Consider the following 26,585-nt stretch of genomic DNA (forward strand, 5'->3'; position numbering starts at 1 on the left):
GATTGGTGATTCTCATCTCCCCGGATTGGCCAAGGCGTCCGTGGTATGCGGATCTCCGGCGAATAATGGTGGACGCGCCTCTTCCTTTGCCTCGTGTTCTGAATTTGTTAGTTCAGGGTCCAGTGACTATGGAAGATCCTTGCCGCTTTGGTCTTATGGCCTGGCTCTTGAGAGGGCGCAATTGAGGGACAAGGGCTATTCTAATAAGGTTATTGCCACGCTCTTGCAGGCTCGCATGCAGTCTACCTCTGCGACTTATGCTCGGATGTGGTGCACTTTTGAGGTGTGGTGTACTCCAAAGGCTATCTCGCCGACTCTGGCGACAGTCTTGCTTGTGCTGGACATTTTGCAGGACGGGCTACAAAAGGGCCTGGCCTACTATTCCCTTCGAGTTCAAGTGGCAGCGTTGGTCTGCTTCCGGGGAAAAGTCTCCGGGTTGTCCCTTGCTGCTCATCTGGATATTGTCCGATTTCTCAGAGGGGCGCTTCGTCTCCGTCCTTCTTTGGAACCTGGGGCTCGTGTTGAAGGCGCTCCAGCGATCTCTGTTTGAGCCTCTTAAACGGGCTTCTGAGAAGAATGTGACTCTCAAGACAGTTTTTTTTAGTGGCAATGACGTCGGCAAGAAGAGTGTCTGAGATTCAGGCTCTTTCCTGTTGGGATCCTTTTCTACAGTTCTCGGAATCCAGGGTAACTGTTCGTACGGTGCCTTCCTTTCTGCCTAAGGTGGTTTCAGCTTTTCACCTGAGCCAGCCCATTTTTCTTCTTTTCTTTTGTAAGGAGGAGTTTCTGGACTCCTTTGGGCAATTGCGCCTTTTGGATGTCCGCAGGGCTCTGTGGCAGTATCTGCAGATGTCTAATGAGTTTTGGAATTCTGATCATTTATTTGTTCTGTTGGCAGGTCCCCGACGGGGGGTTCCGGCATCTAAGGCCACTGTAGCCCGCTGGCTTAAGGAACTCATTTTTTCTGCTTATCTGCTTTCAGGGCAGTCGCCGTCTGAAGCTTTTAAAGCGCACTCTACGAGGGCAGTGTCCTCTTTGTGGGCTGAAACGGGTGTCTTTTCTCTTCAAGAGATCTGTCGTGCGGCTACCTGGGCTTCTCAGCTCTCGTTTGTGCAGCATTACAGGCTGGATGTGGCAGCGCGGCAGGATGCGCATTTTGGAGCGCAGGTGTTTGCTCGCAGAGTTGCCTGTTCCCACCCTACTTAGGGAATGCTTTGGTACATCCCATCAATCAATGGATTGATTCATCTGCTGTTGAGGACAAGGAAGGGAAAATTAGGTTCTTACCTTGATAATTTTCTTTCCTTTAGTCACAGCAGATGAATCCATGATCCCTCCCTGTCTGACTTTAGTTTTTGTACAGATGTTGCATGCAGACATTGTGCCTCATCAGGAGTACTTGAAGACAAGTTATCAGAGTTACTACATGCTGTTTTTATTGCAGGAGGTTAATAACGTCCCTCCTTTGTTTGGTTATTGCTCCGGTTCAGGGGCGTTTGTTCTCTGTGAGGAAAGTTTATATTATTTTGCCTTTCTTATTCACTCTGCTTTGGAAATTTCATATACTGAAGGCAGAGGGGGCTGGGCGTCAAGGAACACCATGTGCTTTCAGTGTTCTCTATCTCCACCTGCTGGTAGGCGGATACAACCCATCAGTTAATGGATTCATCTGCTGTGACTAAAGGAAAGAAAATTATCAAGGTAAGAACCTAATTTTCCCATTTGCTCTGGTTGCACATCTGAATTACCCTCTGCTACTTGTGTTTTGCAGTTGGCGGTTCACCTTCTACCTCTCTGCGCTTATCGGCGGTGTGGCTGTCCTCTATGATGTAAGTTGCTTAAACAAGTGAAGAAGCTGTCTGGAAACTGAAGTGTTTTCTAGGCCAGCTCTCTGCTATGAGAAGCCTACTTTTATCACCTTGTCTTGGTACAGTAACCAGACAGCAAAGTGTAAACTGGTTGCTTGTGTAAATGTATATATGGATATATATATATATATATATATATATATATATATAAAAATATATATATATATAAATGTATATATGGAGTGGAGGAGTGGCCTAGTGGTTAGGGTGGTGGACTTTGGTCCTGGGGAACTGAGGAACTGAGTTCGATTCCCGGCACAGGCAGCTCCTTGTGACTCTGGGCAAGTCACTTAACCCTCCATTGCCTGCCGCATTGAGCCTGCCATGAGTGGGAAAAAGTGCGGGGTACAAATGTAACAAAAATAAAATAAAAAATATACCAGCATGATATGGTATCTGGGGTTATAGCAGCCACTGATACACTCTCAGCCTTGGCCTGCTGACGGGTATTTGCACAGCTGTGGGCTGAGAGCTCAGATAGAGATAAAAGCTAGACTGGAAGATGACAGAAAAGGCTATTATGGAGGCATTGAAAAATGCACCTGCAGGACACTTGTTTTTAAGATCCTTACTTGTTCCAGGCTCAGACTTCTGCTTCTCGTACCAGCTGGAGCTGGGAGACTGCTGCAGGCTTTAGGATTCTTATTCACCACTGGTCTGGGGTCTCATCCCACCCACCCCAAGACTTCCACTTCCTAAATAGCTTTCCTACATACACTACTTATCACAAATTAACTCCACCCAAATACAAATATCTCTGCCTGTGTGGCTTAAGAGTAAAGTAAATCTTGCATACTCTTAACCCCATCATAGCATACCTATTCATACCAAATACATCAGCATGACTCTTATTCTCTGTAATAATTGTGGTGCTTTAGTTTCAAGGCCAATCATCTGGACACTAAAAGCTTGTCCTATATGTCATCAGCTCGCTAGTTTAAAAAAGGAGCTTAGTAAACTAAAGGAGGAATTAGATACACTTAAAGCAGCTTCAAAGACTCCACAAAATCATACTGCTCAGAATCAAATCAAATTCACACCACTGCCTCAAAGGATAAAACCACCTAAAAATAGATGGTTTACAGTAGGCTCAGGCAGAGTTCGTTATGTGACACACAAGCATCCGCCCTCACAAGTGATGCCCCTACAGAATTCTTTTGCACCATTACAGCACTGTGATATTCCTGAAACTAGAACGGATGCAGAAGAAAAAGGAATGAAGGTGGAACAAAAAGATAGGAAGGTACCCAAAGGATTAAGACACCCCCAAATCACTAAAACACATACCAGGGAATGTAGATGGAATGCAATGACCACAAATGCTCACAGTCTAAGCAATAAAGTTCATGACCTTCAAGCCCTGATGGTGGAGGCAGACTTAGACATTGTCGCAATCACGGAGACGTGGCTAAATGGTTCCCATGAATGGGATGCAAACATACCAGGCTATAATCTATTTAGGAAGGATAGAGAGGGTCGTAAAGGTGGAGGAGTAGCTTTGTATGTGAGAAATGATATCACGGCGACTGAAATGACAGCGACCTGGGGAAAAGAAGAAGCGATATGGATCACCTTAAAAAGAGATGATAGAACCTCAGTCCATGTGGGTGTTGTCTACAGACCCCCGACACAACTGGAAGAACTAGATAGGAATCTGATCGCGGATATTCAAAAGTTAGGAAAGAAGAGGGAGGTGCTGTTGCTGGGAGATTTTAATCTGCCGGATGTAGATTGGAAGGTTCCGTCGGCAAAATCGGAGAGAAGTAGACAGATCGTGGGTGCTTTCCAAAGTGTTTTGCTCAGACAAATGGTGACGGAACCCACGAGGGAGGGAGCGACGCTGGATCTGGTGCTCACAAATGGGGATAGTGTGTCAAATGTCCGAGTGGGTGCCCACCTGGGCGGCAGTGACCATCAAACGGTTTGGTTTGATATGACTGCTGTAGTGGAGGGCAGCCACTCAAAACTCAAAGTCCTGGATTTCAAGCGTGCTGACTTTACTAAAATGGGGGAATACCTGAGGAAGGAGCTGATGGGCTGGGAGGAAGTACAAAAAGTGGAAGGACAGTGGTCCAGGCTGAAAGAAGCTATAAATAGGGCTACAAACCTTTATGTAAGGAAAGTAAATAAAAGCAAGAGAAAAAGGAAACCGATATGGTTCTCCAAGCAAGTGGCTGAGAAAATAAAGGCTAAAGAGTTGGCGTTCCAGAAATACACAAAAACTCAAGAACAGGAACACGGGAAGGAATACCGGATGAAACTGAAAGAAGCCAAGAGAGAGATACGTCTGGCGAAAGCGCAAGCGGAAGAACAAATGGCTAGAAATGTAAGGAGGGGTGACAAAAATTTCTTCAGGTATATTAGTGAAAGGAGAATGACTAAAAAGGGAATTGTGAGACTAAAAGATACTGCGAACCGTTATGTAGATAGTGATGAAGTAAAAGCAAATTTGCTAAATAGATACTTTTGTTCTGTTTTCACAGAAGAAAATCCTGGAGCAGGACCGTGATGGACTGGAAAAAGTACAAATGATAGTGGAGTGGATACAGCATCATTTACAGAAGAGAGTGTGTATGAACAACTTGTAAAGCTAAAGGTGGCCAAAGCCATGGGACCGGACGGGATCCACCCCAGGATATTAAGGGAGCTCAGAGAGGTCCTGGCGGGTCCTCTTAAAGATTTGTTTAATAAATCCTTGGAGACGGGAGATGTTCCGAGGGATTGGAGAATGGCGGAGGTGGTCCCTCTTCACAAAAGTGGTGATAGGGAAGTAGCTGGAAACTACAGGCCGGTAAGCCTCACTTCGGTTATTGGAAAAGTAATGGAAGCGATGCTGAAGGAAAGGATAGTGAATTTCCTGGAAGCCAATAAGTTGCAGGATCCGAGACAACATGGTTTTACCAAAGGGAAATCGTGCCAAACGAATCTCATTGAGTTTTTTGATTGGGTGACAGGAGAATTGAATCAGGGACGAGCTATGGACGTAATCTACTTAGATTTCAGCAAAGCTTTTGACACGGTTCCCCACAGGAGGCTTTTAAATAAACTGGATGGGCTGAAGATAGGACCTAAAGTGGTGAACTGGATTAGGAACTGGTTGACGGACAGACGCCAGAGGGTGGTGGTGAATGGAGTTAGCTCGGAGGAGGGAAAGGTGAGTAGTGGAGTGCCTCAAGGATCGGTGCTGGGGCCGATTCTGTTCAATATATTTGTGAGTGACCTTGCCGAAGGGTTAGAAGGTAAAGTTTGCCTATTTGCGGATGATACTAAGATCTGTAACAGAGTGGACACCCCGGAGGGAGTGGAAAACATGAAAAAGGATTTGAAGAAGCTAGAACAATGGTCTAAGGTCTGGCAATTAAAATTCAATGCGAAGAAATGCAAAGTGATGCACTTAGGGAATAGAAATCCACGGGAGACGTATGTGTTAGGTGGCGAGAGTCTGATAGGTTCAGACGGGGAGAGGGACCTTGGGGTGATAGTATCTGAGGATTTGAAGGCGACAAAACAGTGTGACAAGGTGGTGGCTGTATCTAGAAGGTTGTTGGGCTGTATAGAGAGAGGTGTGACCAGCAGAAGAAAGGGGGTGTTGATGCCTCTGTATAAGTCGTTGGTGAGGCCCCATCTAGAGTATTGTGTTCAGTTTTGGAGGCCGTATCTTGCTAAGGATGTAAAAAGAATCGAAGCGGTGCAAAGAAAAGCTACGAGAATGGTATGGGATTTGCGTAACAAGACGTATGAGGAGAGACTTGCTGACCTGAACATGTATACCCTGGAGGAAAGGAGAAACAGGGGTGATATGATACAGATGTTCAAATATTTGAAAGGTATTAATCTGCAAACGAACCTTTTCTGGAGATACAAAGGTGGTAGAACGAGAGGGCATGAAATGAGATTGAAGGGGGGCAGACTCAAGAAAAATGTCAGGAACTAGGTGTATTAGTTGTTCAGGCCGACTGTGTGGGTTCGTCGAAGAAGAACTTTCTGTAGAAGTGGGCTTTCAGTTGTTTGCAGAAGGTTGTGTAGTCATTCGTGCATTTTAGTGCTTTTGGTATTGTGCTCTAAATCTTTGGGCAGATGTAAGTGAAGCTGGTTGACATGAGGATTTTTTATTTTAGTTCTTGGCACTTAGGGTAGTGCGAGGTAAGTTCTTGCTCCCTTGATTACATTACGTATATGGTAATTCAGTCAGGTTTGACATTTATTTTGGTGCTTGGCCGAAGATTATTCTGTAGGCCAGTGATTATATCTTGAATGATATACGTGATTTGATGGGTAACCAGTGCAGGTTTTGAAGCAGTGGTTTTGCGCTTTCAAATTGGTTTGTTCCGAATATCAGTCTTGCAGCTGTGTTTTGTGCTGTTTCCAATTTCCTTAATAATTGTTCCTTGCATCCAGCATAAATTCCATTGCAGTAATCGGCATGTGAGAGGACCATGGGTTCGACTAGTAAGTGGAATACATTATTTGGAAAGTAGTTTTTCATGTGCTTGTTTCTACATGGTTTGGAACATTTTTTTTCGTGGTGTTTCAGATTTGTTTATCGAAAGATAGGTTGCGTTCGAAGGGGACTCCTAAGGTTTTTAGGTTGTCGGTTATTGGAAGGGATGTGCCCATGACGGTGATGTTTAAGAAGTGATCGGTATTGTGTGGTGATGTGAGTATCAGGCATTGAGTTTTTTCTTTGGTCAGTTTGAGCTTGAACGTCACAGCCCATGATTGCGTTATGTCCGTTATTCTGGTCATGATTTCGTTAAGATTCTTTTTGAAAGGGACGTAGATTGATACATCATTGGCGTATATAAGAGGGTTGAAACCTTGTTTGGATAGTGTTCGGGCAAGAGGGGCCGTCATCAGGTTGACTAGCATTGGTGAGAGTGGTGAGCCCTGGGGGGAAACAGCATTCCGCTTTCCATTGAGGGGAGAAAGATGAATTTGCCATCCCTTGGTAAGATCTGGTGGTCAGGAATCCTAGGAACCAGTCAAGGACTTTCCCTCAGATACCGATTTTATCTAGTATTTCGAGGATATGGTAGTCAGCCATATCTAAAGCGCTTTACTTATGTAATTAGTACTGTTTCTGTGCTGTGTTGTATTCTGAAGCCTAACTGCAAATTGTGTAGTATGGAGTGTTTGTCAATGTAAATGGTTGGTGGGCCACTAAACCTTCCATTATTTTTGTCATTAGCGGGGTGGATGCTACTGGTCTATAGTTTGAGTTATCCTTTACAGGTTTTTTTTTGTTTTTTTTTGTGTGTCTTTCGGCATAGGTTTTGACATATGTTGCTATTCTCCCTTGGGAACCGGCCTGCCTGAAACATAATTCAGATGGGAGGTGAGTTGGTCTATGAATCGGTCCGGTGCTGTTTTTAGTAGGTGATTGGGACAGATGTCTAAACATGAAATGGGCAAAGGATAATTTTCATAACGCTTGTGCTGCACTCTGAGATGTGGCTTGTGTGAAGTCGGTGCATGTCCTGTCCGCTGGGACTTCTTTTTGGGGGAGGGGGGAGGTGATTGAGTTCATCTATGAGGGCTTTGATATTTGTGACGTCTTGTGTTAGGGCTCTTCCTGAGGTTGATGATCTTTTTTTTTTTTTTTTTTTTAAATCTGGCGAATTCATCTGCTGACGGGGCTCTTCATTCGCTGACGTAGCTGGTTTGGTGCTTGTTAAATTATTTATGTTTATTGTCTGGAGGCTTCACTTAACCATTTTAAGAGCAGGCGCCTGCATTTACATGTATTCTTGCCCATGAAAGTGCCAGCGGGGCTTCTCAGTGTTACTCTAAGTGGCATAGTGTCGCAGTCTGTCTCAATTGGTCACTTGAATTTCGGACACAGACCCAAGAAGTGAGCCCTTATGCCGATCCTAGGGCAGAGAACCAGGACCTGAGGCGAAGTTCCGGTCCTTGAACAGGCAGTCTGATAGGCCCAAGGCTTCACCTGTGGTGACCACTGCTCCCCAGAGGTTCAACCCCTAGGTTCAGGTGGCCGGCAGGACTTCGATGGAAATTGGGCTGGAGAGACTTCCTGGGAAGTACCTGTCTTGTTTGTGAGGAGACAGTGGGAATCCTGGTCAACCAGTAGTGAAGGCAGACCGTGGTCCAGGCAGGATCCGATTCAGGCAGAGGTCAGGGCAGGCAGCAATCCAGGAGGCAAAGTCAGGTTCAGGCAGTGGTCAAGTCAGCAATAAGAAACACACCAGCACAATCCAACAAGGTTGTAGCAGAGGCAAGGAAGCAGTGCAAGGTTCCTGGTTTTAAGCTGAAGGCGTCTGACGTCATTGTAGGCGCGCCTGCAGGTGCGCGTCCAGACTGTAGACGTACCGAAATGTAAACACCCTGGAGTGTCTGGATCAACAATGTCTTGTGCGTCTGGCTCCGCATGTAACACTCCAGGTTTGTGACACATAGTGTGTAAATGTAAAGAGGTGGGATACGGGCAGGGCTCCCACTTGCACATGTAACTTAGAGAACAGTGTCAGTTATGCACGTTCATGTTGCATTTACATAACCGCAGTTATCCAGGTCTGTGGCTGGTGTAAATGCCAGGTTATGCTAGTATTCCTTATGGAATATGGGTGCCCAGTTGCCATTATAGAAAAGATCCTCACTGTGTGGCATTGGGGCACTTTGATGGAATTGCCCCCTTAGTTCTGAAACTTTACAGTGTAAGCTCTTTGGGATGAGCACATAATGCAAGCTTGCAAGTTTTCTAATTCAGCATTGCTTACACTGTTGGTATAATTGTATATACAGTATAGTCATGATTATTCGACATAAACGGGACCGACTCATTGTTTGATAATATGGAAAACACTGCATAAGCCCCTCAAGCAATGCATAAACAAAGGCACAGAGTTCCCGATTTTTAAAAAATGTTCTAAAACAAAGATTTTTAATAGAAATAAATGTGATGACGCTACTGGGGGGGGGGGGGGGGGATCTGGTGGATATGCTGGATAGTCGGATTACTGAAGATTGGTTAATAAAAACTGTACTGTATAATTTTAAGAAATACGGCTGTTTATTTTCAATACAGCATTCTTCTATATATCAGGAGTTCTTCACTGTAACTGTAAAAAATCACTAAAAACCTTTCCGGTGGCAACTCAGAGGAGAGTAACAGTGAGTCACACTGGTGGTTGTCTGGTTGTGCTTTATGCTGGAGATTATTTTGTCCCAATTACCCCAATATTGACTGGATAAATGCTACGTCAGGGAGCACTAGGGAGTTAAAATTCTTAGATGTAATGAATGACTGCTTCATGGAGTAACTGGTCCAAGAACTGACAAGAGGAAGAGCTATTTTAGATCTAGTCCTTAGTGGAATGCATGGCATGGTACAAGAGGTAACAGTGTTGGATCCACTGAGAAACAGTGATCATAGCTTGATCAAATTTTAGCTGATAAGTGGAGTGAAGTCACTAAAGAAATCTACTGTAGCATGGAAGTTTTTTTTTTTTTTTGTTTTTTTTTTTAAATACCATTGTGGAAGCTCAGACTAGATGTATTTCACGTATTAACAAAGGTGGAAAGAAAGGCAAACGACAGCCAGTGTGGTTAAAAGGTGAAATGAAAGAGGTTATTACAGCCAAAAGAGCATCCTTCAAAGAATGGAAAAAAGATCCAAATGAAGAAAATAAGCAGCAACATAAAAACTGTCAAGCTAGATGCAAAGCATTGATCATGAATGCTAAAAGAGAATATAAAGAAAACTTGCTGTGGAGACGACAACTCATAGTAGTAATTATTTATTTATTTATTTGTAGCATTTGTATCCCACATTTTCCCACCTATATTTAAATCTCTTTATTAACGCATCACATTCATAGTATTTCAACCAATAACAGTACTAATACAACTGAGTACTATCAATCCTATGTCAGAATGTCTAATCATTTTCTCTTTTATCCCCGAATAATACCCTCATCCCCCCCACCCTCCTTTCCTTTATGGTTCATTTTAGTTGCTGATACCCTTCTGCGCGTGGCATTCACATGTTACAGAATATCTATATCTTTTAGGTTCCATTCTAACAAATATCTAGAACATTCCCTTCATCTTGCCCACCCCCTCCCCACTCTATTTCTTCCAATCCAGTGCACATTCTACTATATTATTGATTATACATTTGCATGGTGTTAAGTAGTAAACTGCGGGCTCTGCCATTAAGCTTTTGAATATATGGTTCCCAGACTGCCCAATACTCCTTTTTCCGCTTTGCGGTTCTTCTGACGTCTTTAGCTTCCCACGTGACAAAGACATGTAAGCTATTATACCAGTGCCAAAAGGAGGATGCTTCAATCTGTATCCAATATTGCATTATACACATTTTCCCTATAATACATGCTTTATACATAAATTGACGCTCTGAGCGTCACATTTTCCCACCTATTTGCAGGCTCAATGTGGCTTACATCTTACCAGTTAAGGCGATTGCCTGGACCGGTATGGAAGCAAATACAATTTGATGTTAGGGTTGGGTAAAACTAGTATATTCGGGTGCCTAGGGATCAAGGATAGGAAGTAATATGTAGTGTCCAGTACAGCTTGTGGTTTGCTGTGTTGCAGATCGGAGGCATCTAGGCTAGATTGGTGGGGAATGCTTTTCTGAATAGGTAAGTCTTTAATGATCTCCTGAAGTCTAGATGGTCGTAAATTGATTTCACAGTCTTTGGGAGTATATTCCATAATTGTGTGCTTATGTAGGAGGAGTTTGATGCATAGGTTAATTTGTATCTGAGACCTTTGCAGCTCGGGTAGTGGAGATTTAGGTAGGTGCGTTGTGATCTAGTTCTGTTTCTGTCCGGAATGTCAATCAGGTCGGCCATGTATCCTGGGGCTTCACCATAGATAATCTTGTGGACCAAGGTGCAGATTTTGAAGGTGATACGTTCTTTGATAGGGAGCCAGTGCAGTTTTTCTCGGAGGGGTTTGGCAGATTCGAAACGTGATTTACCGAATATCAACCTGGCTGCTATGTTTTGGGCTGTCTAGAGTTTCTTTATGAGTTGTTGTTTGCATCCCGCATATATTCCGTTGCAGTAATCTGCGTGGCTCATTACCATTTTCAGATACATAGAAGCAGAAAGCCTGTTAGAGAATCTGTGGGACTATTAGATCATGAAGCAGCAAAAGGAACACTCAGGGAGGACAAGGCCATAGCAGAGAGATTGAATGAATTCTTTGTTTCGATCTTTACGGAAGATGTAAGAGATCTCTACCTGTACCGGAAATGGTTTTCAAGGGTGACGATGCGGAGGAACTGAAAAATCTCTGTGAACCTGGAAGATGTACTGAGCCATACAGACAAGTTAAGAAATGATAAATCACCTGGACCGGATGGTATACACTCCAGGGTACTAAAAGAACTCAAACATGAAATCACTGATCTGTTAGTGATCTGTAACCTGCCATTAAAATCGTCCGTAGTACCTGAAGATTGGAGGGTGGCCAGTGTAACTCCTGGAAATTACAGACCAGTAAGCCTGACTTCAGTGCTGGGGAAAATAGTGGAAACTATTATAAAGAATACAATTACAAACACATAGACAAACATGGCTTAATGGCACAAAGTCAGCATGAGTTCAGCCAAGGGAAGTATTACCTCACCAGTTTGCTTCATTTCTTTGAAGGTGTAAGTAAACTGTGGATAAAGGTGAGCCGGTTGATGAAGTGTATCTAGATTTTCAGAAAGCGTTTGACAAAGTTCCTCATGAGAGACTCCTATCATGAGATAGGAGGCAATGTCTTTCTAAGGATTAGGAATTGCTTATTGGACAGAAAACAGAGGGTAGGGTTAAATGACCATTTTTCTCAATAGAGGAAGATGAATAGTAACATAGTAGATGACGGCAGAAAAAGACCTGCACGGTCCATCCAGTCTGCCCAACAAGATAAACTCATATGTGCTACTTTTTGTGTATACCTTGATTTGTACCTATCCTCTTCATTGCACAGACCATATAAGGCTGCCCAGCACTATCCCCACCTTCCAACCACCAGTCCCGCCTCCCACCACCGGCTCTGGCACAGACCGTATAAGTCTGTCCAGCACTATCCCCGCCTCCCAACCACCAGCCCCGCCTCCAACCCCGGCTCTGGCACAGACCGTATAAGTCTGCCCAGCACTATCCCCGCCTCCCACCACCGGCTCTGGCACAGACCGTATAAGTCTACCCAGCACTATCTCCACCTCCCAACCACCAGCCCCGCCTCCCACCACCGGCTCTGGCACAGACCGTATAAGTCTGCCCAGCACTATCCCCGCCTCCCACCACCGGCTCTGCCACCCAATCTCGGCTAAGATCCTGAGGATCCATTCCTTCTGAACAGGATTCCTTTATGTTTATCCCATGCATGTTTGAATTCCGTTACCGTTTTCATTACCACCACCTCCCGCGGGAGGGCATTCCAAGCATACACTACTCTCTCCGTGAAAAAATACTTCCTGACATGTTTCTTGAGTCTGCCCCCCTTCAATCTCATTTCATGTCCTCTCGTTCTACCGCCTTTGCATCTCCGGAAAAGGTTTGTTTGCGGATTAATACCTTTCAAATATTTGAACGTCTGTATCATATCACCCGTTTCTCCTTTCCTTCAGAGTATACATGTTTAGGTCAGCAAGTCTCTCCTCATACGTCTTGTAACGCAAATCCCATACCATTCTCGTAGCTTTTCTTTGTACCGCTTCAATTCTTTTTACATTCTTAGCAAGATACGGCCTCCAAAACTGAACACAATACTCCAGGTGGGGCCTCACCAACGACTTATACAGGGGCATCAACACCCCCTTTCTTCTGCTGGTCACACCTCTCTCTATACAGCCTAACAACCTTCTAGCTATGGCCACCGCCTTGTCACACTGTTTCGTCGCCTTCAAATCCTCAGATACTATCACCCCAAGATCCCTCTCCCCGTCCGTAGCTATCAGACTCTCACCGCCTAACATATACGTCTCCCGTGGATTTCTATTCCCTAAGTGCATCACTTTGCATTTCTTCGCATTGAATTTTAAACCATTCTTCTAGCTTCCTCAGATCCTTTTCCATGTTTTCCACTCCCTCCCGGGTGTCCACTCTGTTAGAGAGAAAAAGGAAAGGGAAACAGGACTTGATATACCGCCTTACTGTGGTTTTTGCAACTACATTCAAATCGGTTTACATAGTATATACAGGTATTTATTTGTACCTGGGGCAATGGAGGGTTAAGTGACTTGCCCAGAGTCACAAGGAGCTGCAGTGGGAATGCCACATTTGAGAGAGAGAGAGAGAGAGAGAGAGAAAACGGTGAAGGCACAGAGAGGCAACATGAGAGAGAATAGGTGAAGGAACGGAGGGGGACAACATGACAGAGAGAATGGGTGAAGGCATGGGGGGGGAGGGGGCAACATGACAGAATGAGTGAGGGCCCCCTCCAAAGCTACAGTACCTGTTTAATGGCTGGTGCGGTAGCTAAAGCTGTGCCAGCCGAAGAAATCTGCTGCTTGAGTCACCACCTTCCTCCTCGCATTGCCTCAGGAGCGAGGAAGTCAGAAGGATGCCTCCCAATTTTCTAAGCATATTCTGAGGTAACAGTTCTCCATCATGGGATCCTACAAGGACCTATGCTCTCCCCATTTTGCTCAGTTTGTTTGTATCTCCACTTATTCAGATTACTGACTAGTTTGCAGTGACATGTCACATATATGCCAATGACCTACAACTGCCGATATTGGTCTCAAAGCTTGTAAGAATATTAAAAGTTGAATAAATGTTTGAAAGAAGTTGTGGCATGATTTTGCTGAAGCTGCAAAAATTAAATTTTCCTAAAGTGGATTACCTTTGGGTCAGTCCTGATAGAAAAGATATACAACTTTTCTAAAATTATCTGTTTCCCAAAAGTAGTATTGATTTCTTTTGTTGTGCAGTCTTTCTTCACCATGTTGAGACAGATTAGGAAACTACTATCTGTATGACAATGAATGACGTAAGGAACATAGTTATTATTATTATTACATTTGTATCCCACATTATCCCACCTTTTTGCAGGCTCGATGTGGCTTACAATTCATCGTGGATACTGGAAATAGAAATGAATGTACATTTGGTTTAACAGCGAGTTTTGGGTACATGATGGTGAAATACATAATATTAGAAGTAGAAAGGAGTATACATTTGTTTTAGCAGAAGTTTTGGGTACATGATGGTGAAATACATAATATTAGAAGTAGAAAGGAGTATACATTTGTTTTAGCAGAAGTTTTGGTTACATGATGGTAGAATACATGATAGTGTTAAAGCCATAGACAGGTGCATGATAGTGTGAAAGCAGAAGACATTCAAGAACATTCCTGGGTAACTTAAAGATAGTAGAGTTACGTGTGGTGTTCTTTATGATATATTTTGTCGAAGAGATACGTTTTCAGGAGTTTGCGGAAATTGGTCATTTCGTAGATCGATTTCAGGTTACGTGGCAGTGAATTCCAGAACTGTGTGCTTGTATAGGAAAAGGTTGATGAATGCACTGATTTGTATTTCAAGCCTTTACATTTGGGAGGATGGAGATTGAGGAATGTGCGGGAGGATTTTTTTGCATTTCTGGGTGGTAGTTCTATTAGGTCCGACATGTAGGCTGGGGCGTCGCCATGGATGATTTTATGGACCAAGGTACAGAGTTTGAGCGTGATGCGTTCTTTGAGTGGGAGCCAGTGTAGTTTTTCCCGAAGGGGTGTTGCACTTTCGTATGTTGGTTTGCCGAATATAAGTCTGGCTGCCGTGTTCTGGGCTGTTTGTTTTGAGTATTTGCTCTTTGCAGCTGGCGTAGAGTGAATTACAATAGTCCAGATGACTAAGTACCAGCGATTGTACCAGGTATCGGAAGACGTTCCTTGGGGAAAATGGTCTGACTCGTTTTAGTTTCCACATTGCATGGAACATCTTTTTAGTTGTGTTTTTTGCATGATTCTCAAGTGTTAGGTGTCAGTCAATGGTGACTCCAAGGATTTTTAGGGTGTCGGAGACTGGTAGACTTAGATTAGGTGTGTTGATGGTGGTGAATTCCTTCTTGTTGTATTGCGAGGTGAGTACTAGGCATTGGGTTTTTTCGGCGTTTAGTTTCAGTCGAAATGCATCTGCCCAGGAGTTCATAGTGTGTAGGCTTTGGTTGATTTCGTCAGAGATTTCTCTTAGATCGTGTTTGAAAGGGATGAAGATTGTTACATCAGCAGCATATATGTATGGGTTTAGATTCTGATTCGATAATAGCTTAGACAAGGGTGTCATCATTAGGTTGAATATTGTCGGTGAGAGAGGGGATCCCTGTGGAACTCCGCATTCAGGTGTCCATGTGGCTGATGTTGTCGAATTTGATGTCACTTGATATGAGTGGGTGGTTAGGAAACCCTTGAACCATCTGAGAACGTTACCTCCGATTCCGAAGTATTCGAGGATGTGTAATAAAATTTCATGGTCGACCATGTCGAATGCGCTTGACATGTCAAATTGTAGCAGTAGTATGTTGTTGCCGTTTGCTATCAATTGTTTGAGTTTGGTCATAAGCGTGACTAGTACGGTTTCCGTGCTGTGGTTAGAGCGAAATCCTGACTGGGAGTCGTGCAGTATTGAGAACTTGTTTAGATACTCTGTGAGTTGTTTGGTCACCATGCTTTCTGTTATTTTGGTGAATAGGGGAATGGATGCTACTGGTCTATAGTTCGTTAGTTCATTAGCATTTTTCTTTGCATCCTTAGGTAAGGGGGTGAGTAGAATATTACCTTTCTCCTTTGGGAAGAGTCCATTTTGTAGCATGAAGTTCACATGGTTGGTTAGGTCCATTATAAATTGTTGGGGGGCCAACTTCATGAGGTTGTTTGGGCATATATCTAATTTGCAGCGGGATTTGGCGAATCTTTTAAGTGTCTGTGAGATAAGATCTTCTGGTAATATAGTGAATTCTGTCCAGATCCTGTCTGCTGGGTGGATTCAGGGTTCTGGGTCTAGGCATTCTAGTAGTGTGGTGTATTCGTTTGGACTGGCTGGTATTTTGAGTCGTAGTTTTATGATTTTCTCTTTGAAGTATTTCGCCAAGTCATCGGCTCCTGGAATGTCTTTGTTGTTGTTGGTGCCTGGGGTTGTGTCTAATAGTTTGTTCACGAGTTAAAGTATTAAAGTTAAAGTATTAGTAATATTTGACCATTGCAATGCGTTCTATCACTAGATTTCAGGAACTAGTTTCAGACACTTTCAGATGTAGAACACCTTGGTGAGTGCAAAAAATATTAGATTCTCTGATGATTCTTTTTAAAGTTTGTAAAGATTTTATATTGGGTTATCCAACCTACTTGACTAAATTGTTGGTTAATTATTTGCCGCCCAGAACATTGCATTCTTCAGATCATATTCCCTGATTTGTTCCCTCTCCACTTCGGGTTTATCTATATTCTACTCAAAAGATGGCATTCAGTTTTTTTCCATCCCACTGGCTTCTACTGTTGCTTCAATCAGAAACTCCTACTGACTTCCCTCTGATCATGCTTTTCCTACCTATTGACTGAAAAATGAATAGTGGAGGGCCGCAGGGATCTGTACTGGTACTATGAAACATATTTATAAATGATCTGGAAAACAGAACCACAAGTAAAGTGATTGAATTTGCAGATGATAACAAAACTAAAGTTATAAAAACACGTGTGGATTGTGAAAAATTGCAGGAAGACCTTAGGAAACTGGAAGACTGAGCATCCAAGTGGCATATGAAACTTAATGTGGACAAATGTAAAGAGATGCACATTGGGAAGAATAATATGAATCATAGTTATCTGATATTGGGGTCCACCTTAGGAGTCAGCACTCAAGAAAAAGATATAAGTACATAAGTACATAAGTAGTGCCATACTGGGAAAGACCAAAGGTCCATCTAGCCCAGCATCCTGTCACCGACAGTGGCCAATCCAGGTCAAGGGCACCTGGCACGCTCCCCAAACGTAAAAACATTCCAGACAAGTTATACCTAAAAATGCGGAATTTTTCCAAGTCCATTTAATAGCGGTCTATGGACTTGTCCTTTAGGAATCTATCTAACCCCTTTTTAAACTCCGTCAAGCTAACCGCCCGTACCACGTTCTCCGGCAACGAATTCCAGAGTCTAATTACACGTTGGGTGAAGAAAAATTTTCTCCGATTCGTTTTAAATTTACCACACTGTAGCTTCAACTCATGCCCTCTAGTCCTAGTATTTTTGGATAGCGTGAACAGTCGCTTCACATCCACCCGATCCATTCCACTCATTATTTTATACACTTCTATCATATCTCCCCTCAGCCGTCTCTTCTCCAAGCTGAAAAGCCCTAGCCTTCTCAGCCTCTCTTCATAGGAAAGTCGTCCCATCCCCACTATCATTTTCGTCGCCCTTCGCTGTACCTTTTCCAATTCTACTATATCTTTTTTGAGATACGGAGACCAGTACTGAACACAATATTCCAGGTGCGGTCGCACCATGGAGCGATACAACGGCATTATAACATCCGCGCACCTGGACTCCATACCCTTCCTAATAACACCCAACATTCTATTCGCTTTCCTAGCCGCAGCAGCACACTGAGCAGAAGGTTTCAGCGTATCATCGACGACGACACCCAGATCCCTTTCTTGATCCGTAACTCCTAACGCGGAACCTTGCAAGACGTAGCTATAATTCGGGTTCCTCTTACCCACATGCATCACTTTGCACTTGTCAACATTGAACTTCATCTGCCACTTGCACGCCCATTCTCCCAGTCTCGCAAGGTCCTCCTGTAATCGTTCACATTCCTCCTGCGACTTGACGACCCTGAATAATTTTGTGTCATCGGCGAATTTAATTACCTCACTAGTTATTCCCATCTCTAGGTCATTTATAAATACATTAAAAAGCAACGGACCCAGCACAGACCCCTGCGGGACCCCACTAACTACCCTCCTCCACTGAGAATACTGGCCACGCAATCCTACTCTCTGCTTCCTATCTTTCAACCAGTTCTTAATCCATAATAATACCATACCTCCGATTCCATGACTCTGCAATTTCTTCAGGAGTCTTTCGTGCGGCACTTTGTCAAACGCCTTCTGAAAATCCAGATATACAATATCAACCGGCTCCCCATTGTCCACATGTTTGCTTACCCCCTCAAAAAAATGCATTAGATTGGTGAGGCAAGACTTCCCTTCACTAAATCCGTGCTGACTTTGTCTCATCAGTCCATGTTTTTGTATATGCTCTGCAATTTTATTCTTAATAATAGCCTCCACCATCTTGCTCGGCACCGACGTCAGACTCACTGGTCTATAATTTCCCGGATCTCCTTTGGAACCCTTCTTAAAATCGGAGTAACATTGGCTACCCTCCAGTCTTCCGGTACTACACTCGATTTTAGGGACAGATTGCATATTTCTAACAGTAGCTCCGCAAGTTCATTTTTTAGTTCTATTAATACTCTGGGATGAATACCATCAGGTCCCGGTGATTTACTACTCTTCAGCTTGCTGAACTGACCCATTACATCCTCCAAGGTTACAGAGAATTTGTTTAGTTTCTCCGACTCCCCCGCTTCAAATATTCTTTCCGGCACCGGTGTCCCCCCCCAAATCCTCCTCGGTGAAGACCGAAGCAAAGAATTCATTTAATTTCTCCGCTACGGCTTTGTCCTCCTTGATCGCCCCTTTAACACCATTTTCGTCCAGCGGCCCAACCGACTCTTTGGCCGGTTTCCTGCTTTTAATGTATCTAAAAAAATTTTTACTATGTATTTTTGCTTCCAACGCTAATTTCTTCTCAAAGTCCTTTTTTGCCCTCCTTATCTCCGCTTTGCATTTGGCTTGGCATTCCTTATGATCTATCCTGTTACTTTCAGTTGGTTCTCTTCTCCACTTTCTGAAGGATTGTTTTTTGGCTCTAATGATTTCCTTTATCTTACTGTTTAGCCACGCCGGCTGACGTTTAGTCTTTTTTCCCTTTTTTCTAATACGTGGAATATATTTGTCCTGAACCTCCAGGATGGTGTTTTTAAACAGCATCCACGCCTGATGCAAGTTTTTTACTCTGCGAGCTGCTCCTTTCAGTCTTTTTTTCATCATTTTGTCGTAATCACCTTTTCTATAGTTAAACGCTAGCGTACTTGATTTCCTAGTTTCACTTCCTTCAGTGCCAATATCAAAACCGATCATATTATGATCACTGTTATCAAGCGGCCCTCGTATCGTTACCCCCTGCACTAGATCATGAGCACCACTAAGGACTAAGTCTAGTATTTTTCCTTCTCTTGTCGGCTCCTGAACTAGCTGTTCCATGAAGCTGTCCTTGATTTCATCAAGAAATCCTATGTCCCTTGCGCGTACAGATGTTACATTAACCCAGTCTATATGCGGGTAATTGAAATCCCCCATTATTATTGTGTTGCCCAGTTTGTTTGCGTCCCTGATTTCCTTTAACATTTCCGCATCCGTCTGTTCGTCCTGGCCAGGCGGACGGTAGTACACTCCTATCACTATCCTTTTCCCCTTTGCACATGGAATTTCAATCCACAGTGATTCCAAGGAGTGTTTTGTTTCCTGCAGAATTTTCAATCTATTTGATTCAAGGCTCTCGTTAATATACAATGCTACCCCTCCACCAATCCGATTCACCCTATCACTACGATATAATTTGTACCCCGGTATGACAGTGTCCCACTGGTTATCCTCCTTCCACCAGGTCTCAGAGATGCCTATTATATCTAATTTTTCATTTAGTGCAATATATTCCAACTCCCCCATCTTATTCTTAGGCTCCTGGCATTCGCATATAGACATTTCAAACTATGTTTGTTGTTCCTAAGTACATCATGCTTAGTACTTGACAGTATTAATTGGCAATCTTTTGTCTGTTTTTTATTTTTATTTAAAGATACCCGATCTACTACAATCTCTTTTGCAACCTCACTATCAGGATACTCTATCTTCCCTGTTATGGTGATATCTTTGAAAGATACCTTATCCCGAACCATGCTCTTTTGAGCGACTGTCGGCCTTCCCCCCATTTCTAGTTTAAAAGCTGCTCTATCTCCTTCTTAAACGCCGATGCCAGCAGCCTGGTCCCACTCTGGTTAAGATGGAGCCCATCCTTTCGGAATAGGCTCCCCCTTCCCCAGAATGTTGCCCAGTTCCTAACAAATCTAAAGCCCTCCTCCCTGCTGAAATCTTCTGCCCAGTGTATGGTGGCGGCCAAAAAAAGCCAACAGGATGCTAGGAATTATTAGGAAAGGGATGCAAAATAAGACCAAGAATATTATAATGCCTCTGTATCGCTCCATGGTGTGATGTCACCTTGAGTATTCAGTTCTGGTCATTGTATCTCAAAAAAGATGTAATGGAATTAGAAAAGGTTTAAAGAAGAGCAACCAAAATGATAAAGGGGATGGAACTCCTCTTGTATGAGGAAAGGCTAAAGAGGTTAGGGCTCTTCAGCTTGGAAAACAGACAGCTGAGGTCTATAAAATCCTGAGTTCTATAGAACATGTAAAAGTGAATTCCACTCAATGAAATTACATGGAAATACTTTTAACATAGTAGATGACGGCAGAAAAAGACCTGCACGGTCCATCCAGTCTGCCCAACAAGATAAATTCATATGTGCTACTTCTTATTTGTACCTGTCCTCTTCAGGGCACAGACCGTATAAGTCTGGCCAGCACTATCCCCGCCTCCCACCACCAGCTCTGGCACAGACCGTATAAGTCTGCCCAGCACTATCCCTGCCTCCCAACTACCAGTCCCACCTCCCACCACCAGCTCTGGCACAGACCGTATAAGTCTGCTCAGCACTATCCCCACCTCCCAACTACCAGTCCCGCCTCCCACCACCAGCTCTGGCACAGACCGTATAAGTCTGGCCAGCACTATACCCACCACCGGCTCTGGCACAGACCGTATAAGTCTGCCCAGCACTATCTCCGCCTCCCAACCACCAGCCCGCCTCCCACCACCGGCTCTGGCACAGACCGTATAAGTCTGCCCAGCACTATCCCCGCCTCCCAACCACTAGCCCCGCCTCCCACCATAGGAGGAAATTATTTTTTCACGCAAAGAATAGTTAAGCTCTGGAATTCGCTGCCAGAGGATGTAGTAACGGCAGTTAACATAATCTAGATTTAAAAAAAGATTTGGATAAGTTCCTCGAGGAAAAGACCATAGTCCACTATTGAGATAAACATGGGGGAAGCCACTGCTTGCCCTGGGTTTGGTAGCATGGAATGTTGTTGCTGTTTGGGTTTTTGCCAGGTACTTGTGACCTGGATTAGCCACTGCTGGAAGCAGGATACTGGGCTAGACAGACCATTGGTCTGACCCAGTATGGCTATTATGTCCTAGTGTAACAATTTAAACACAAAGAAAGCATGATGAGGGCACTGCAGAATGCCATGGGGACCGTAGACCTTCAGGCTAGCCTGTTCCTGTAGTGACACCTGCAGACAAGTCTGAGAACAGCACCTAGCAGAGCTCTTATGGAGCTGCATTCTACAGAGCTATGCAGCAGCACTAGGCAGTGGTTACATGAGAGATGATCCCCTGCCCCTCAACACCACCCTCCCTCCCAGTCAGATAGGGGACAAATAGTTGGGAAAGGTAAGGAGAGAATATATTCCTGAAGCATAACCTGTCATCTTTTCTTTCACAGAAACCCTGGTCTTATAAAATCTGGCATGTGTGGGACGGTTACCCAAAGCAGGTGAGTTTCAGTTAAGCAACCCAGATTGAAGGAGGAACACATTCCTTCTGTTTGTAAAGAACACATGAATATGTAGGAAAAAGTAACAAAGTGTACCTTTTTAAAGTCTCTTTTTTTTTTTTTGATGTGTGAGGTTTTTTTTTTTTAAAGTTTGTGTATTTGATGAGAAATCCGTTTTAGTTTCAATGTACTGTAGTTAATGCTTTACATATTCATTTGATGAGAGAGAGTTTTTAAGTTTCAATGTATTAGATATGTAATTGTAAATTCTCCCGAAGAAGGACTTATTGTTTGTAATCTGCTTAGAATCTCTTTTGAACTTAGTGGAATATAAGAATCATATAGCATAGCACACTCCCAGGATAATCCTGATTTTCTTGCTCCCTTATCCCTGAATATCCAGGGTTCAGCTCTGCTTTACTTTCTACCCTATATCGAGCACATGAGCAACAACTAAATGTCTTGTGAATCTACCTTAAATTAAATTTAATTTATCAGGATTTATTTACCACCTTTTTGAAAAAAAAATCATCCAAGCTGGGTCACAGCAAGAATAAGCCAGACATAAGCAATAGACAATTAGCAGCAATAGAAATATTCACGTAACATTGCAGATTATGGCACTGAATGCTATTGACAATGTCATTAAAACATCTTAATAGATGAAACATATAGATAAGATAGAATAACAGGAGTTAGAAGAAGAATTGAGCATGGAGTCGGGAAAGGGGCACGAATATGATCTCAGCTAGGGTAGGAGTGAATAAGTGTGTGCCACTGGTGTTAAATCCTTTGTTTGTGACTAGCTAGTAATTGCTTCTTACGTTAAAGGCTGGGGAGAAGAACCAGGCTTTCACCTGCTTCCTGGCGTAAAGAGAGCTTTGCATTGAGCGAAACCTTTCAGGGAGTGCATTCCAGAGTGTGGGGGCTACTCCGGAGAAGGCTCGCTGGTGGTTGTCGCATCTCATGATGCCCTTTGAAGAGGGTGATGTTAAGGATACTCCTTGGGAAGCCCTTGGAGGTGTGTAGAAAAAGATCCTGTTCTTCAAGAACTCTGGCCCATTTCCTTTTAAAAGCCTTGAAGGTCAAGAGTTTTAAATGTAGCCCTCTATTGTACTGGTAGCAAGTGAGATTTTTACAGAAATGGTGTGATGTGACCATGTCACTTCAGTCGTGCTGTGGCATTCTGAATCTGTTGGAGCTGGTACAAACCGTTTGTAATGTGTATTACAGTAATCCAACCTTGATGTTATGGTGTGAACCAGAATTGCCTTTTTGATGTATGGTGAGAGACAGTGGAGGAGCGTCTAATGGTTAGCAAAATTGACTGCAATCCTGGAGAACCGGGTTCAGTTCCCACTGCAGCTCCTTTGAACCTGAGCAAGTCACTTAGGGGCAGATGCACTAAGGTCCTCGGAAGAGCCCTTCCCTTACCAATTCCATAGCGAATCGGTAGGGAACGGCCATGCATCAAGGAAAGGGAATGCAAATGAGCTGCTCATTGTAGCTTACTTGCATTCTCTATTCCCTCGGAAGCCAGTCGGCCGGTCGAGCACACGCAGAGCAGCCAAGTGTTATGCTGGCTGCTCTGCGCATGCCAAGGACGTCCTTTATGGGCGTCCTTCACTCAAAAAAATAACAACAAAAAAAAAGGACATCCCTGATGAGCAGGAAACTTGTCTGAAAAGAGCCCCAGTTAATTTAAGTGCTACTGCTCTGTTGTGTAACATTTCCATTGTTTACTGCTTTTCATGTTAAAGGCAGGCTTACATCAGGCAATTAGGAAGGACTTCTCTGAAGAAAAAAAAAATCCAAGTGCTCGTCAGGGACGTCTAAGAAAAGCTGGACGTCTTCCTGCAGCTTTTGTGATGGGTGTCCTTGGATGTGTTTTTTTCTTACCTGCAATTAGGAAGGACTTCTCTGGAAAACCCCCCCCCCCCCCCCCAAAAAGGACGTCCCTGTTTTTCATACCTGCCTGAACTAACCACAACCACAATTCTCTCAACAGTCCCCTCCAAGGTTGTTTTCATCTTGCACCCCGTGCAAGGATGTCCATATCAAAACTTTTTGGACGTCCCTCCCTCCAGGTCTTAGCCAATCCCAGTGCGTTTAGCTGATACTGGTAACAGCTAAACGCGCTGTGATTGGCTGAGAGAGACCTGGAGGGAGGGACGTCCAAAAAATTTTGATTTGGACGTCCTCGCACATCCCGATCTTGGGGGGGGGGGGGGGCACAAGCTGAAAACAACCTTGGAGAGGGGACTGTTGAGAGAATTGTGGTTGTGGTCAGTTTAGGCAGGTAAGAAAAACAGGGACGTCCTTTTTATTTATTTTTTTTCAGAGAAGTCCTTCCTAATTGTAGGTAAGAAAAACACGTCCAAGAAGGACGCCTATCACAGAAGCTGCAGGAAGACGTCCAGCTTGTGTTAGACGTCCCTGACGAGCACTTGGACATGGCTAGGCAGTGAGGGACATCCATAAAGGGCGTCCCTGACAAACACGGATGGTTTCTTTCCCGATTTTTTTTTTTTTTTTTTTTTTTCGTTTTTTGTTACATTTATGAAAGTTTTTAGAGGATGTGCAGCTCCTACGAGAGGTACAGACCTCCCGTTAGATTTTCCACGGTTAGGCAATCGGAAAACGGTAGTGCATCTCATTACAATACAATTTATACACATTGGGGTACTAATTTGCTCATCTGCATTCCGTTTTCGTTAGCTGCTACCGTGATCGGAAAATGGCTCGGAGAAGCATTTAGTGCATGCCACAGTTTACTACTTGCTCGTTAAGTTTACTGCATCTGGCCCTTAATCCTTCATTACCCCAGGTACAAAAAAAATCACCTTAGATTGCGAGCCCACTAGAGAAAGTACCTGCATACTTGGGGAGCAATGGAGATGCCCTTGGGTGGGGGGGTTAGAGCCATTGGGAAGAAGCTGGGGTGGGAGGGGGCAGCCATTGGGGAGCAGCTGGTGGAGCACTTTGGGGGAGGGGAGCAGGTGGGGAGGAGGACAGAGCCATTGGGGAGCGGCTGGGGTTGCACTTGGGAAGAGGGGGAGAGAGCCATTGGGGGAGGGGGAGGAGTGCTATCAGAGAGCAGCAGGGGATGTACTTGTGGGGGGAGGAAGGACAGAGCCATTGGGTAGCAGCTGAAGGTGCACTTATAAGTACATAAGTAATGCCATACTGGGAAAAGACCAAGGGTCCATCGAGCCCAGCATCCTGTCCACGACAGCGGCCAATCCAGGCCAAGGGCACCTGGCAAGCTTCCCAAACGTACAAACATTCTATACATGTTATTCCTAGAATTGTGGATTTTTCCCAAGTCCATTTAGTAGCGGTTTATGGACTTGTCCTTTAGGAAACTGTCCAACCCCTTTTTAAACTCTGCTAAGCTAACCGCCTTCACCACTTTCTCCGGCAACATAGTAGATGATGACGGCAGAAAAAGACCTCCACGGTCCATCCAGTCTGCCCAACAAGACAACTCATGTGTGCTACTTTTTGTGTATACCCTACTTTGATTTGTACCTATGCTCTTCAGGGCACAGACCGTATAAGTCTGCCCAGCACTATCCCCACCTCCAACCACCAGCCCCGCCTCCCAACCACCGGCTCTGGCACAGACCGTATAAGTCTGCCCAGTACTATCCCCGCCTCCTACCACCGGCTCTGGCACAGACCGTATAAGTCTACCCAGCACTATCCCCGCCTCCCACCACCGGCTCTGGCACAGACCGTATAGGTCTGCCCAGCACTATCCCTGCCTCCCAATCTCCAGTCCTGCCTCCCACCACTGGCTCTGGCACAGACCGTATAAGTGTGCCCCGCACTATCCCCGCCTCCCAACCTCCAGCCCCGCCTCCCACTACCGGCTCTGCTATCCAATCTCGGTTAAGCTCCTGAGGATCCATTCCTTCTGAACAGGATTCCTTTATGTTTATCCCACGCATGTTTGAATTCCGAATTCCAGAGTTTAATTATACGTTGAGTGAAGAAAAGTTTTCTCCAATTTGTTTTAAATTTACTACACTGTAGTTTCATCGCATGCCCCCTAGTCCTAGTATTTTTGGAAAGTGTGAACAGACGCTTCACATCCACCTGTTCCACTCCACTCATTATTTTATATACCTCTATCATGTCTCCCCTCAGCAGTCTCTTCTCCAAGCTGAATAGCCCTAGCCTCCTTAATCTTTCTTCATAGGGAAGTCATCCCATCCCCGCTATCATTATTATTTACAAACCCGAATTCACCATCACAATCACGGGTGAATCTACCTCACCACAACTTGAAATTGCATCGACAAGAATTAATCATCCAAACCTAATAGGACACCTTAACACAATCCTACTCTACAGGCCACCATGAAAATCAAACATCCTTATACTAGGAGACATCAACCTACACCTAGAAGACGACACCTCACCAAGCACACGAGAATGCAAATAATTCCTAAAACTCTGGGATCTGCAAGCACCCAACACGCAACCAACACACAAAAAAGGACACACACTAGATATCATAACAAACAAATTCGAACCGGACTCAACTATCATACTCACTGACACAAGATGGACACCTATATTATGGTCAGACCACCATAAAGCAAATGTCTCTCTCTGCTGGCGAAAAACACACACAAACACAATCAATAAACATGAGTGAACAACATACACAACGAGAGGAAAAATAGACCCCACAACATTCTGGCAACAGATCTACCTGAACGAATGGTCAACAAATGCTGACACCATCCAATTCCTCCAAGAATGGGACGATCTATGTACAACAACATTAGACAAAATCGCCCCAATCCAAACCAGAACATCACACAGGAAAAAAGCAAATCCATGGTTCACCGAAGAGCTGAAAAAACTTAAAACACAAGTCAGGAAACTAGAACGAGTATGGATCAAAAAGAGAGAAGAACAAACACTAAACGCCTGGAAATTACTCCGTAGAAAATACAAATATACCATAAAACAGACCAAAAG

General features: G+C 44.0%; 1 protein-coding gene across 5 annotated transcripts in view; it reads left to right on the plus strand.

Annotated features, from left to right (window-relative positions):
- The window catches only part of CERS3 (ceramide synthase 3), a 211,985-nt gene that overhangs the window by 145,754 nt on the left and 39,646 nt on the right, over positions 1-26,585 (plus strand). For all 5 annotated transcript variants that reach the window (XM_030189741.1, XM_030189736.1, XM_030189737.1 and 2 more), the window contains 2 exons: positions 1,772-1,829; positions 21,540-21,590. In XM_030189741.1, coding sequence (XP_030045601.1) covers positions 1,772-1,829; positions 21,540-21,590 — 109 coding nt within the window. The remainder of the gene's footprint in view (positions 1-1,771; positions 1,830-21,539; positions 21,591-26,585) is intronic.

This window comes from Microcaecilia unicolor, chromosome 1 (assembly GCF_901765095.1).
Source record: "Microcaecilia unicolor chromosome 1, aMicUni1.1, whole genome shotgun sequence".
NCBI classification, from domain to species: Eukaryota; Metazoa; Chordata; class Amphibia; order Gymnophiona; family Siphonopidae; genus Microcaecilia; species Microcaecilia unicolor.